General features: G+C 41.9%; 1 protein-coding gene across 1 annotated transcript in view; it reads right to left on the bottom strand.

The window, feature by feature from the left end:
* MCM9 (minichromosome maintenance 9 homologous recombination repair factor) overlaps positions 1-12,301 on the bottom strand; it is a gene marked incomplete at both ends in the record, with an annotated part of 47,858 nt that extends 35,557 nt beyond the window's left edge. Inside the window, 6 exon segments of the mRNA XM_080616109.1 lie at positions 257-376; positions 1,643-1,763; positions 4,287-4,489; positions 5,416-5,497; positions 7,574-7,890; positions 11,989-12,301. Of these exon segments, the coding sequence (XP_080472235.1) occupies positions 257-376; positions 1,643-1,763; positions 4,287-4,489; positions 5,416-5,497; positions 7,574-7,890; positions 11,989-12,301 (1,156 nt within the window).
* Positions 12,302-15,713: the final 3,412 nt, after the last annotated feature.

Here is a 15,713-nt window from a genome sequence, read left to right as displayed (position 1 = left end):
CAAAGCAGTGTGAGGTGCCTCTGGATGAGGCTTTTAAGGTTCCCTATTAGAAGCTCATCACAATGCTCTACCGATACAGAAGATGGGGCAGGACTGCCCTTCTGCATAGAATCGTATCAGGCTTCATATGCCTCCACACCAATTTGTTGCTTCAGCTGTGCTCATACAACCTGAGCACATATGTGCATGTATTTAGAAGACCTCTGTATAAACGTACTAGAGTGGAAAAAAACGTTTCAGCTGAAGAGGCACATACCTGCACTTGTAGATCCAATTCCTGCAGTAAGCACAGAGCGTGGCGTGATCTTTACTGCATACTTGAGAAACTGAGATTTCCCTGTACCTGGGTCTCCAACCAACAGAAGATGCGATTCACCTTGGGGGAAAATGTTGATGTAGGAGTAGACAGTTCAAATACAGAGAAAGATATACACAAAATGCTCAGAATCAAATAATACTTTTCATTGTTCACCTAACATTTAGCACTACATACGCATTACAATATGTAATCCTGTTTAAGACTGCACTATTTATTTGGTGTGATAAATATATTGTTTAATAAAAGGATGTAGTCATATTGCTGCATCCAAACCAAATATTTACAGTGAAATATTTTAAAAGTAGCAGCAGGAATTTGATGTACATCTGTAATGTCAGTTCTTACATGTTAGAGTACACATTTCTCAGACTCAACTTACTCTTGAACACGAAACAAAAGGGTACCAGGTTTCAGTTATCGTTCCACTATTCAGCTACTTGAATTATTGCAAAAAGGACTAATAAAAACAGCAGGTTGTTTTTCTTAACTAGTTCTGTTACACTGCCAATGGTTACACAACTCAGTAATTTCAAAACAATGAAATTACAGAAGTAATTTGGCTACAATCTCACTGAAGTGCTCTAAAATGATTTCATTGTCTTCTACAAAATATTAATACAATTTCAATTCAGATATAAAGTCTATATATTCAGATATAAAGCTGCTGGAGCATTCAGAAAATCCTGTATCTGTGTATACTGACATACTGTTTTAGAATCATTATGACCTATATAGATTACAACCTGCACACCACCTGGCACATGGCATATTTGCCATCTAATAACAACAGAAGGAGAATCAGCAGGCAGATAACTTAGAGTAACAGAGCTAAGTGAGATGTGCTGACAATCACAGACGGAAAAGTCTGGCATTAGGAAGTAAAATGAATCCTTTAATTTTTCCTTTCAATATAGTACAGTGATCCACACTAAGGAAACATTAATATGCTATCCTTTGGTGCCAAATACTGCTGGGAATATTCTACTAGAAATCATTTCAAGACGTTACTTATACAATAAAAAGTGAGTTTATGTTTTATCTAAAACAACTGCCTTTAATATTCTACTTAATGGAACCCTGAATGCCTACTTTCAGTTGGGAAAAATTAAAATAAAAAGAGGAAGTCTAGACACCCACTTGATTTCGCTGAGATTCTGGAAGAATACTCAGCATTAATCAAAAATTGCTCTCACTCAAGTAAACGGGATGATCATGCTCCAAACCCCACTGGTTTGATTTTGGAGGGAGGTAGGCATGTGGGAGAAGGCAGTGATGGAAACAACTGTTAGAAAGGAAAATGGTACTATTGGAAACAATACTAACCTCTGATTCGAGTTCCAGTAGCATCGGTCCTCTGCACACCACCAGCAAGCACCATGGCTACAGCCAACTTCACCAGGTACAATCCAAAAACTTGAGGACACAAGCTAGCCAAAATTTCATTTCTCCCTAAAACAGTAACAAAAAATGGCACTCAGCACTGCCCTAAGAGTAAAATTCAGTTTCTTCTATGAACACTATCAAATAACTGCCCTGTGTCCACAGTTCTGTGTATGCTCAGAAATAATTTGGGTCCGCTTCCTGCTTCCTGAATCAAGGGCAACAGGGCAGAGAGGAGATTTTGGGATTTGGTTGTTTTTTTTCTGAAACTGGACCCAAAGCAGCTGTTTGATCCAAACTTCCTTCATTATATCAGAGTTAAGTCTTCCACAGTCACAAGCAGCAAAGCCAATCCTATCACAATTTAAGGAATCTATGGTCTAAATAACATAAGGAAAGGCACTAACAAAATGCCACCATGCAAATTCTTTTGTTTCACAGATCAAGTGTAGGGTTTATAAAGAACAAAACATAAAAGCTTCCAGACTTCAAAATATCTCCTTGAATACCAGTGTTTGGTGCATTCAAGAAAACTAAGAAACCTTCTAACACTTGAAGAGCTTTGCCCTAAACCTGTATACCCATAGCATAGCTCATTTTCTCATCGTCTTGAATTTCCTTCTTTGTCTCTTCTGTGTCAAATGTTCCTTTTTCCCACCCTTCTGTGTCTCTTCCCAGCAACACAGTATTTCAGTCTTCTACCATAATGATGTTGACTTGGAAGGTCTGTCACAGAATTTTGAGATTTTGAGTCTAACAAAGTCTATCTGGGATTTTGAGTCCTTTTGAGATTTTGACACTAACAGCACAGTAAGGAATCACAGATTTAACGCTATACATAACTCCCATTGCTAGGGAATAAACAGAGTGACCACTTTTGAGTTGTTAACTTCATGTTTTAAATTTAGATGCAAGTACATGGTACTGGCAAAATACATAGGCACCTAAACGATGACTTGAGGCATATGTATTTATTGTGGAGATCTTCTGAAGGAATTAACATCTTTGTCCAAAAACGAGATTTAAAAAACTTCAGTCAGCCACAGTGTAACTTGAGATTTAACTCCCCAGTTGCCTCTGTTTTACTTCAGATACATTTGCCTTATGATTGCTGAGCAGCTTATCTGCTTCTTCCTAGAGAGTATGCAGGAAAAATAGTCACTTGCATAAGTTCTCTCAGAGGGCTGCCATAGAAGTCTTTTTCAGGACATTGAATACACAGCATCATGAACTGATTGACACAAAATGCAGTAGTAGCTACCATTATCTCTTGAAAAACAGTAAATGTACACACATCCTGTTGTGAAATGGCCTATACCTTGACTCTTTAGTCAAACTTGATCTCACCCTCAGTTTTAACATAAATTCAGACAAAGAGCCTTAAACAGACATCTTGGGCACCTATGGTCTTTCCAATTTCCACCTCAATTTTCTGGTAGCCACCTCATATTAATTTATTTATGGGCAATATTGCCTAAAACCACATTGCTCCCTGCAGGCTTCCAAAAATTGTCCTGAGAATTGAAGATTACATAGGACCTTCGAAGAGGATCCTGATCTACTTTCTGAACAGTTCTACCCATGGTGATAAGAATTGTTCTCATTCCAAGCAGCAGGAACAAGAAATGTTCTTGTTCCAAAGAGCAGGAAGCTAGCAATTAAATTGCTTTCCAGGAAATTAAGCTGCATTTCCAGGAAAGAATCTTTGTCATTGACAAGATCTCCAATTTCTTATGTGAGTACGCTAATTTTTAAGCTGACATGGGGAACATTCTCACCTACTTTTCCTCCTGTTTGTCTTTTAAGAAGGAAGACTAAGCCCTTTTTAGGATTTTAAAAGACAGTGTTAGCCTGAGACAGGTTAGTGGCAAAAACCCAAGAATCCGTTGAACTTCCATGCTGTTCAGGAGGAAGCACTCAGATTATGGAGAGGGACAGAGTTTCAGGCACAACTCATACTAACTCCTAGGTGTTTAACTGCAGACCATGGTAAGTTTAGGAGCCGGCACACTAAACACTCTGGATGTTCTGGAACCCATTGTGAATTGGAAGACTTTCTCTGTATTTGATAGGGGGTTCTGCAACACTTAAGTCAAAGGTCTAGGCATCCAAGAGTTAGGCTAAAGATGAGATGCACTAAGCTCTCTGGTGAAGATTCACTGCTTAATTTGGGATGCAGAGACAGTGAGTCAGATCTCTCGCCCCAGAGTCGACAGCTATGCTGACTAAAAGCAGATCCAGTCCACACTATTTCTTCTAAAAGGCATGCTGCTTCTTTCTTGATTAAAAAACACTTTCCTTTTTTTCCTGATCAACTTATTATTTCTCATTTCTTGTTAATAAATGTTTCACAAAACACCTGACTAGAAGTCTCAAAAGCTGGAAGATCAATGCAGTGTGTTTGGTACTTTTTTTCCAGTAATATTAAAGTAAGAATTTCATATTCCCATATGAGGAAAAATATATTACTGGATGAACGAGTGGTGGGATATAATAATGGGGGGAAAATGAGTTTCGTTTCTGTATTTTCACTCCTGATTTAATCTCTATCTGATCATGTGTCCTACTTAAAGGCTTTCAACTACTAACCTGCTAAGGGATCATTCCTATGCCTTTCCCAGAAGTCTTCAAATTCCTTGCGGGCTTCTTCATCTATTACAACCCCTGCCAGCTGCTCATTGTTTACTTTAACATAGTTGGCTTTCAAAACAAGCTCCAAGTCACAGCGTGCACCCTCGTGGAAAGGTTTCCACCTCTGCATTACCACTCCATACACTGTGATGTCATCTCCTGGAAGCAATAACAGAGATTAGTAAAATAACACCTGACTTGAGGTATATAGGTGTATGAGCTGTAATGCACAACAATGCAATTGAGATCCTCTTGTTACAGTTAATAAGATTAAAAAGATCAAGAAAAAGCAAACCTGCAGTTACTGCAAGTCTAAAACATTAAGCAGCTTGCTTGTGTCTACGGTAGGAAGTTGCTATGTCTTTCTACTTCTGTTTAAGGGAGGTGAATACTTAAAGGTGTAGCTCTGCTTGTTTCTTCTTTTAGAAAAGAGGAATTCATGGTAAGCTGTAGAAGCTCTTCTTTCAATTAGATTTATTATAAAAAATTTTAATCAAAACTTATTTGACTTCTGGTAACTTCAGTAATGAATTCCAGAATCACCCATTAACATTCTGGCCACAGTGTTCTTCTGAGAAAGCACAACCAGAAATTAACTTCTTGTGAGGATGTGCCTATCTGAGAGGTTTTTGTCACTTCTTCATACATCCTCCTGACAATTAGCTTCCTTTTTGAATGCCAAGCAGCTTTCTTCACCTGCAGCACTCCTTAGATAGGAGGTCAGGTTACCGAGCTCTCCAGCCTACAGAGACACACCACATGCTGTGTGACAATGTGGACCAATCTCAAGAGGTTTGGTGTTCCCACACTAACAAGATTTAATATAGTTTCTGTATGTCACAACACATTACTTACTGAAACTAGTCTGTCAAACAGTCAAGATGTAACATGGGGATGTATGACATTTTCTGTAGTACTAATCAACTGCCATGCTAACATCCAAGCTGAAACAGCAATGTGAGAAATGAACACAGCTCACACAAGAAGCCCTCACCACTGACAGCCTACTTGGCAAAGATTCACCTCAAACATAAAAACAAAAATGTGTATAGTATGAAAATATGAGATATATGCTGTATCCTCACCAGACTTGCAACTGTCCACTAGGTCATCTTCTAGAACAACCACCATGCAACGAGGGATGCTTCCAACAGACAGTCTTTGAACCTAGAAGACCGAAGGAAAAGCACTTTTTAAGAATAGCACTTTTCAAAAGCCATTTATAGCTGCTCTGGCTTCAGGACCTACATTCCTTTCCTGGAACTGAGGTCAGGCCTTGTTTTTCTCACAAAACTTACACAATATGCACAGTATACATGCCACTGCTGCCATGAACTTACTGACGGAAGCTTAATGCTTATGTTAATGAGAACAGGATTAGGTATTAAATTAGTTGAAGGTGCTTAAACCTGGAAGGTGCTGTGTGATTTCAGTATCTTGCTGAAGAAAGCTCACTAAACAAACTCATTTGAAAGAGGGCGGGTTTTGGTTTTGTTTTGGTCTTTTTTAATAATTTGAGATATTTTTAGGTACCTATTCAATATGCAAAGTTTACTTTGGGTGCTGAAGCACCTCCATGGGTTAGATAACCTTTCACTGAAGTATATGCTGAAAGATTATTCTGTGTATTTTTCTGGTGCTTAACCATAATTTGACAGGCTGAGATGTAAGTTTACACCTGGGTGTCAAGGATTAAATCAACAATAGAAAAGGAAAATCACACACAACCAGAAAAATGTGTATTGACAAATGTGCCAGTAAGACCTGTAATTCTCTTTCTTTTCTTCTGGGCAAAATCTATACAGTCTTGTCACTGTCTATTTCCAGCTAGCAATCTTTCCATTTACACTTAAAGGCTGCAATAGTTTTTAGAATATCCACTGCACAATCACAACAATAAGAAGTACTTTTTCATGCTGCAGCACATGGTCATACATGCTAGAATTCTAGATTTATTCACTCCCTAGTGCCTAGGAAAGTTAATTCCCCCTTGTATATTATCTAAATGGCCACAAATAGTTCACATCACTGTCAGTACTGGTGGCATATACACAGGTACTTGCAGAGCTCAACAGGAGACACAAGTGAAATTCATTCCTGGTTTAACTTTACTGTGCTTAATAAGCCCAAGCTGCTGAAAATCCTTCCCATCATAGAGATCTGTGTGTCACACAGAAAACCAAAAAAGAAATGGTCTAGAAACCATATGTCAGAAAAAATCATTATATGAACATGTAACATGGGGCTTGCTTACTAGTTTTATTCCCTTATTTTTTTTGCTATTCTGAACTTTTAAGAGCTTCATTTCTAATTTCATACATTTCTGTTCTCACACATACATTGCATGCAGATTGGCATCACTATCCTCTTAATCTATGAAACCAAACCCTGAAAAAACTGAAAATATCTTAGAAAAGGTTTATGAAAAAGACACTGAGCACATTAAAACCAGAAACATTGCCTGCAATATACCCTGCTTATTCTCAATATTCATACAGTGTAGATTTTCATGTGCCACTTTTGTCTTACTTATGCACTACTGTAAAAAGAGGCCCAATTGTTTCTTCCTCCTCCAGCTTAGTTGTACTTTCACCCAGGGCTACCTTCAGAAAAATCAATACAAAGTCTGTAAGGTTCACATATTCAATAATTGTTGAACTCAGTAGTGGCTGAAGGGAACAGACATTTGCAGATACCATGTATTGACCATACTGCACCACAGCTTGCCTTGGCTACCACTGGGCTAGCTTTAGTCCTTAAAAGCAGGGTTGAACATCAGCATCATATATTATAAACACTTAGAGAAACAATGCGCACTTGGTGTTGTAAGGATTTGACATGGAAATTTCATCTAAGCACTGACCCTGGGTGTTTCATACAGTATTGAATGAAGTTACCTAATAATGCAAGTCTAGTTAACATGTGCCTACATTTTCAGCTCTCTGACTGGAGATCTCTGATCAGGCTGTCTGGCTTCTCTCAGTTTTCTCAGGCATTTGTTTTAAACAGCAACAGAACCTGTAAAATTTTTCTACTTATCTTAGCATGTAAAACTTACCAGTGGAAATGGGATAAACTTAATTCTGACATAAGCACCAACAGCATCACTAAAATACTGAGTTACCTTATTCCAGCAGGAAACTAAGCCCTCAAATGCCTTCCTCAGTTAATTCTCTTTGTACTTAGAACACCTATACCTTAATACCCTCCTCTTTCCCCCCTTCCTTTTTTTTTTTTTTTAACCTGTTCCTGAATTTTGATTTCTTGATAGTCTCTGCAGCAAGTAGGAGAAGAGGTTGTTCCAGAGAGACAGGTGAACTTGGTTGAGTTGCAGCCTTCTTCATTCAGACAGGCTGATGGACGACAAAATGTGTAGTACTGCTCAAAGTCAGCCTTGACAGCAAACACATGCTTGCACTTATTGCAGATATAACTCCGTTCAAACTCCAAAACTTTCACCAAACTGGTACGTATGACAGTCCCAGTAACAGACAGAAAGTGACCCACATCCCTGGCTTTAGGAATGTGCTCTCGAGTCAGCTCTGGGCAAACAGGCAAACCTGTTAAATAAAAATAAGTGCACCATAAGGCTACGCTTATAAAACATGGAGTTATAATGCAGTTAAACAGAAAGACTAGAAAAAAAGCCGCACATATTAACAGTAGACATTGTTATTACTGTTTCATAAATGTGTTTCAACAATTCATCTGTTGTACCATTAATCTGATTCACTGGCCTCATTTAGTGAAAATCATCAGGCACAGAGCACTAACAGAAAATGTTGCCATTTTACTCTCCTACTCTTGCCAAGGGCTGAATAGTCATGAACAGTTTCCAGTCATGGAAAGAGATCCTGATGTTCTCAGATCTATTAATTAATTTAAATGATATTTAGACAAATGCCATTTATTCTGCAACCGGTTTATCTGCATTGCAACATTTCAGTTATGGTACTTAATTGTGGCTCAGTGTTATTCCCGCAGTTAAACAAGTGTGTGAATTCTCAGGCCTAAGCAAATTTAAAATTCCTAGTCTATGAGCATCTGACCTTAAATCATAGAATGGTTTGGGTTTGAAGGGACCCTGCGTATCAGTAAACCTCAAGCACAAGGAAGATAGCATAAAAAGAATATAAAGAGGTTATGAATGCAATGAAAGCAAATGCACTTTACGATCAAATGAACAGTGACAGAACACTTTCCACTTGTTCTCCTTTAATTCCACCTCAGCAGTCAGCTTTATAGTGTACCCATTCCGCTCCAGCATTCACCCGTGTGGCCACCACAGCAACTGAAATCCTCAGGAAGGTTCATCCACCTCAACAGCCTACAAAGTCTTTATGAAAATAAATGGTCTCTGAAATGCACACCTGCGGATAGCATCAAAATATTGCCTCTTCATAAGTTAGTATATGAGCTACAAGATACTAAAGATTATCAACCTAAAAAGATACTGCCTGCTCTTCAAATAATTTCTTAGCTTTACTTCCAAAATAATGTTTCTAATGGGACCAAAACTATTTGTGCATTTAAGTCAAATCTCAGTAGCCTTGGCTGCCAAAAAATGGACAACATGTAATTATCTTAGTGTTTTCAAAACCAAATATTTTATAAGGGTGGTGATGCACTGGCACAAGCTGCCCAAAGAAGTTGTGAATGCTCTATCCCTGGCGGTGTTCAAGGCCAGGTTGGACAGAGCCTTTGGTGACATGGTTTAGTGTGAGGTGTCAGAGGGGTGGGAACTAGATGATCTTAAGGTCCTTTCCAACCCTAACCATTCTATGCTTCTATTTCTATATGATTTCAGGCATGCTGAAACATTTTGTTTTGATTCTTTTAAGCCAAGTGTTTGACCTTTTACTTTTGTTTAAAAAAATTTTTTAAAATATTCAGCTAATTTTAAAAGGTAAAAGAATAAAGTAAAAAAAAGAAACAGAAAAGTGGAAAGGAATGAAATATTCTGGAAAAGAAATCAGGTATTATGTAGAACTGCAAACAGATTTTTCTGGTTGATTGTGACAAAGCTGGTTACATATTTTACCAAACCTGCTGAAAATTCTTTTTCTCCCACAGGTTTGCATTCAGGACAAAAAAAAAAAAAAAAAAAAAAAGAAGGACAAAATCCATTATTTTTCCAACCATTTTTGGTATCTTTTTTTCCTAGTTCAGTATTGGCTCAGCTCAACAACCTTTGCAAAATACAACACATCTCACACTAGAGAGAGCTGCAGCACTGTTCTCAGGACACAGGTTACATCATCTCTGTGACTACTGAAGAGACCAGAGTCTGGGTGGGAAAGAAACAGCCTTAATTCCGGTCATATTAGACTGTTTGACAAATTCTTTAACTGAGTATGTGCCTCTTTGCATTAGCTTTATTGTATTAATAACAACAAATAACTATTAGAAGAAGCTTGGTCATCAGTAACAGATACAGCAGTGCTCAGGCTAATGGTAAGGAAAAATCCTTTAATAGATTTGTAGCAAAAGGAGAACTTGTACAGTCAAACTCCTACAGCGCTAATTCAGGCAAAGAACTTCATCTTTTGCTTTCTTCAGCAAACCTGGGGAAATCATCCATTATTAATCACTGCATATTCAGACTCCCCAAATCCTTCCTTGAACTCCCAGGTGCCCTGTCCATATTGGCATGAACATGCTCAGAATCCACTCTTACACCTTGCACAAGAAAAACCACTTTTCCTCATTTCAGTCCAAGCCTGACACGCAGACACCCTCACCCCACTCCAGGTAGTTGCCTGCTTCTTTCAGTGAGAAAAATGCATCACCTTCTCCTCATTCCTGTTGGACGTGGGAGTGGGAAGTGGCACTCCAAGATGAGAATCGGGAAGGTAATCAGAACCCCACATCCACTTAAAAGATAACGGCAGCATGGGAAAATTTGGGCAGAAAAAAAAGCCTAGAGATCATCCATCTTACTGCCTTTGTTTCTTCAGCAGCCGGTCTTCCAGTGGTATGGAACACAAACCAAACTACAGGGACAGATGTCACTTTGATCCAGCAGGACTACACAAAGATAACCACCCTCTGTTCTTCATCAGTTTAGTGGTGGAGTAATGTGTGAGTCTGCTGATTAACTTCTTTCATCAATCACTAGTCAGAATTGCTTTTATCAGTTCTTAAAACTATTTGACCAAACATGGCTAATTTTGCCTGAGGTAGATTAGGGAATATTCAGACAAAACATCACGCTGCAAGGAACGGTCAGCTCCAGTAGCAGGTTGATAAGAGGAGCAGGAATGTCTTAAAGCCACCACTACTCATGCAGTGATTGTCTTCCCCTTGTTGTACTCCCTTTTAATACTTCCTGGTAGCTTATGAACTAATCATAGTTTGAATAGAAATAACTCGGGTTTCATGCTGAAGCCCTGAATGATGAAAATGCATCCTAGAACACTAGGGAGAAAGTTTTAATTCACTCCTACTTTTGTAGGTACAGGTTGATGCCCAACATTTCAACTGCTAGTACAACAAAGAAGCCATCCTTGTACACCACATACTTGTACAAGCAACACTTGAATTGGTAGCAAGTCTTTCCCTAAAACCCTGGAGAAGGTAGCACTATGAGAGATGTAGGCTGATTAAATTTCTGATGTGTTTTAATGGCAATATTTTTAATAAACTTACTTGGATGGAACCCAGGCCTATTTAACAACTGTGATTCATCCAAGTTCAAGCTGTCAAGAGACTGAATGATCGTTAACCACTCCAACACAGGGCAGAGGAAGGAAACACAAGTTGCCAGCTCATAACTTTGCAGATTATTGCTTCAAATAGCTATAACCAGAAGTGACTGGTAAGGTCAGCAGTGCCACCACTGTGCCACAACAGGCAAAACAGGCATTTTTACCCCAGAACCTGCACCCCATACTTACTATACCTCAAAGCTACTAAAGGTTTCCTAATAATAAAGAATAATGGCATATCAACTTGTAGTGAAAAAAAAGGACAAAATCCTCTAATAAAGATCAATTGTTTCAACAGTTCATCCCAATTTTATAACAAATAATTTTAGAACAATTAGTTAAGCATAAAATTTGACAATTTCAGATGGAATTGTTACAAGACAAGAATTCAGACTTTGCTTCTTCCGGGAGATGGCTGGAGCCAGTAAGGACCATGAACCAAGCAACACAGTAAAGAAGTCAACCTGCAGGAAGATCCATGAACTACGTATCTTTGACTAAAACTTTTTTTTCTTTAGACCTTCCGTCTAGAAGAGAAATCATGTGAGACCAGACACTGATTTGAGGAGTCTTTATGCCATGGGCAGGCTCTGGTATGAGTACTGATCCAACGCCAACCATTGCACACATGCCACTGGGGACGGCCACAGACTTTTCCCAGGTTGGTCTGCACAACTTTGTGTGTTTGCATGTGTTCTTTTCTGTTTAATAAACACTATGAATTCCCCACCAAACCACAAACATTAGAATCATAGACTCATAGAATGGTTTTGGTTGGGACCTTAAGATTACCTAGTTCTTGATCCCTCTGCCATACGCAGAGACACCTTCCACTACACCAGGCTGCTCAAAGCCCCATCCTGCCTGGCCTTGAATGAAACTTGCTCCTTCCCATGACATCCTCATATTTTTTTTACAGAGTATGGACATTCAGCAGCTATGGCCACTCACCAGACACCCTGGCATGGAGGTTCTGCTTCAGGCTGAGCTGTGGAGAGCCCGCAGCAGCATCCTGCAGCGCTGCCAGGGCTGCCCGGCGCAGCGCACTGTCGAAAACCGTGAGTACCTCGCTGGGGAAGGCGTTGAAATACTCCCCGATCTCCATGTTGGTCTCAAAGAGCGTCAAGGCATCGACGACCACGGGGTAGTGCGCCTCATCATCGGCCTCCCTCAGGATGCCCAGGATGTCCTCCTTGTGGTGCTCCAGCACGTAGGACTCGAACACCTGACCAATGAGGTTCACCTGATCCGCGCCCAGCACCATGGTCTGCCTGCGAGACACGGTGGGCACCGGTGCTCCCGGTGAGGTCACGTGCCCAACGGGAAACTCGCGTTTGTCCCGCCCGGGAGAAGCCCAGAGCGGGGCGGGGCTGGCGCGAGCCTGGCCTTGGCGCGAGCGCGCCCCGCGGCCCCTCGTTGCCGCCCGCTCACGCTCTGCTGGCGGGTGCGCGGCGGGACCGCAGAGGCCGCCGGGCGCGCGCCGCCACACGCCGCCGCCGCCGCTGCCGCTCTCAGACAGCTCCCGCCAACCAATCGCTCCGCCCCGGTCTGTCCCAGCCAGCCAATCAGCTCCGCCCGCCTCCTGTCAGTCACCCCCACCGCCCCGCCGACTGACCCCGTTAGTCAGTCAGTCCCGGCGCCGGTGACGCGCCTCCCAAGCTCGCCCGCCGGGGGTCACCGGGGGGGATCTCCCCTGCCCTCAGGCCAGAAAGTGAAACCGCTCGGCGGCGGATTTAGGGGGCAGCAGCAGTAGCTTAGTTCAGTCGGCCTCAAGCGGCAGCAGGCGCGGGGTTCTGCAGCGCGTAGCCAGGCCTCCCGCTCAAGCCGCCACCAGCACGGCAAGGTTTGAACGGCAAAACCCCGCGCTGCTCGGGAGGTGGGGCCGAGCCGGCATTGCGCTGCCTCGCCCGCCCGCGGAGCGCTGCTCCAGGCGTGTCCCGGCCCGCTTCTGGGTAGCGCAGGATGCGGCTGCGCTCCAAGCGCCTGCACCGGCGGCCGTGTCTCCCCCAGGGCAACGCGGGCAGCGCTCTGCGGCCGTCCTGCTCTCGCTCTGTACCTGCAACACGGGCCAATGCCGCTCCTCCAAGCCGGGCTCCCGCTGTAGCTCCCTCACCCAGCAGAAGAGACTCGGTCCCCGCCCCCTCAGCGCCGCTTCAGGCCTGGGCCCGGCGGTCCCTGAGCAGGGCAGTGGAGGGAGGAGCGGCAGCGGAGCCGCGTGTCTGCGGGGCCGGGCCCGAGCACAGTGGGGCAGCTGCGGCGCTTGCCTCCAGCGCCTTGGCGGCCCCTTCCGCCGGGCTGCCGCGGAGGGCCGGACTCCCAGGAGCAGGTGACGGGCGACGGGCTTGGCTACCCGCCGAGCCGCGCTGCGCCCTGCGGGGAGAGTAGGGTGCTCTGCTGCTCGCGAACAGGTTCTAGTTTCAATGGTGCTGCACGGTGTTTGTTGCCGAAATGTCTCTGTTTCCGTCCCCCGTTACAAAGGGACCCTGCTCCCGTGTGCAACACGGCAGGATTGCAGGTGTTGGGAAAGACGGGTGCTGTCCAGCTGGGTAGCCCCAAGGTATCTGAAGCTCGTATTTGTTGATGCTTCCTGCAACCAACCCCTGCGCAGTTTACAAATCACATTAAATCTAAATTTGGCCTCTTTAAAGCGAGCTGCCTAACAAAGCAGTCAATTCCATCTTCTCCATAAGGATACATCATAGCAAAGTCTTGGGGAGTATGGGGATTTTTATTTCTAATGTAGCCAGAGAACAGGGTTTGCTGGAGGCTTTTGCTTTTGTCTGGAATTTACAGTGGTGGTGTTTTGAATAGTTTCACGTTTGTATGTTTTCTCAGAGCACGTATTACAACCCAGTGATGTGCTTTAACTATGTGAAATATTTTATCTTTTAAATAATTAATTCTGTTTCAAAATTGAGTTCCATGCAAACGGAGTGAACCTGGATTCCAGTGGCTCCAGAAGTATGCCTGCTGCTTTTCTCTTTGGTTACTTTGCAGCATGTGTGTGCTCTTCTAATAAGTGCTGGATGTGTGAATTTTGCCCCCACTGAGTTCAGTGTAAATAAGCTGTCTTCTGGATTACTACATGTATTTTCTCAGTACCTCTGATAATATATTTGAATACATTTTTCATATATCCATTTGAGTGCTGTGATGTCACAGAGAATAACCAAATGTCCTCTGTCATGGTTTAACGCCTGCTGGCAACTAAATACCATGGGAGCCACTCACACTCACTTCCCTCACACACTGGGATGGGGAGGAGAATCAGAAAAATAGTAAACCCCGTGGCTGAGATAAGAACAGTTTAATAATTACAATCAGGTATAATATTACCCGTGCTGCTACTACTACTAATAATAATGAAAAAGGAAATTAAAGAAAATGTATAAACCAGAAAACAGCCCCACAAACAGTGGTGCACAGTGCAATTGCTCACCGCCCTCTGACCGATACCCAGCCTGACCCAAGCAGCAATCTGGGCCTTCTGGGTGACTCCCCCCAGTTTATACACTTGTCAGGGTCCTAGAAGAGTATGAGAACTGCCTGCTAATGCTGTGGTAAGGGTGGCTGGTACATTAAGAGAAATAGAGTTCAGTGGCCTGTCATGCTGAAAAGTTCTGGTTCAGTTTGGCTGCCTGGTTTTGTTATGGGTTCCCACAGGTACTTCCAATGACTGTAGCACATGTAAAGAAATGGATGTGTGTTTATATGACCAAAATGCACTGCAAAGTAAATTAGTTTTAGGACTGCAAGCTGATTTCTCTATGTAACTGTACATGGAAATAAGTCATATTTCCATTTAAAGCTTTTTGCCAAGGAATGTATACATAAGTAAAACTGATACAACGCCCAACACCCAAAATCAGCTGAGCAACAGTACTATGAATTAGAGGTTTGCCTTCATTATAGTAAAAAAAAAAAAGGTTTAGCATTTGCCTATGAAGAATAGTAACAGTAGTGGACTACACTGAAAATACCAGGAAAAAAACAACACAGCTCCTGTAAGGAAAGTCAGTTGTATCTTTCAAAGCTGATATATTTTTGCAAATGTTGGTTAATAAAAATAATAAAAATAATAAAAATTAAATTCCAGGCTGGGTTCCTCACACCTACATTTAGGCAACCAAGGCACTTAATTTTTTGCTACTTGAAGTCTTTATGCAATCAAGAGAGAAGCAGTCTGATGCAGCTGCCTACTGACTGCAGAGGAGGTTGAAGATCCCTATTTTCTTAAGTGATGTGACTCAGCCATTCTCTCTAAAGGAAGTAAATTACAACAAAGGAGAAAAACTTGGGGTCTCATTTTCTCAATGCAGAAATAGTGACATTTACCTGTAGATAGCACTGGGATCGTGTGACAAAATTCACATATAACTAAAACCTTAAACAAGCAGGGGGTTGCTCTGACATCACGATCAGTTCTGACTTCTAATATTAAGAGTGAAGTCTCCTGATGCTCATTAGGAATTCCTTATGTCCTATAGTTTTTAAATAGAGTTTCAGAGTAAGACTAGAACTTGAAAAATGTGAATGACCATTAATTCAAAATTACCATTGTGACTTTCTAGCTATGGTTAGTGAGACAGTGTATTTGTTAACAATTTATAGAAAAGAACCCCATTTTCTTCAGCTGCAACACCAGAAAGGCAAGTGCTGCAACATGGGCTGTTGCT

This window comes from Psittacula echo (genome assembly GCF_963264785.1).
Source record: "Psittacula echo genome assembly, chromosome: 4".
Taxonomy (NCBI): Eukaryota; Metazoa; Chordata; class Aves; order Psittaciformes; family Psittacidae; genus Psittacula; species Psittacula echo.
The sequence above is the reverse complement of the archived record's forward strand: the minus strand, read 5'-3'. Positions and strand labels throughout refer to the sequence as shown.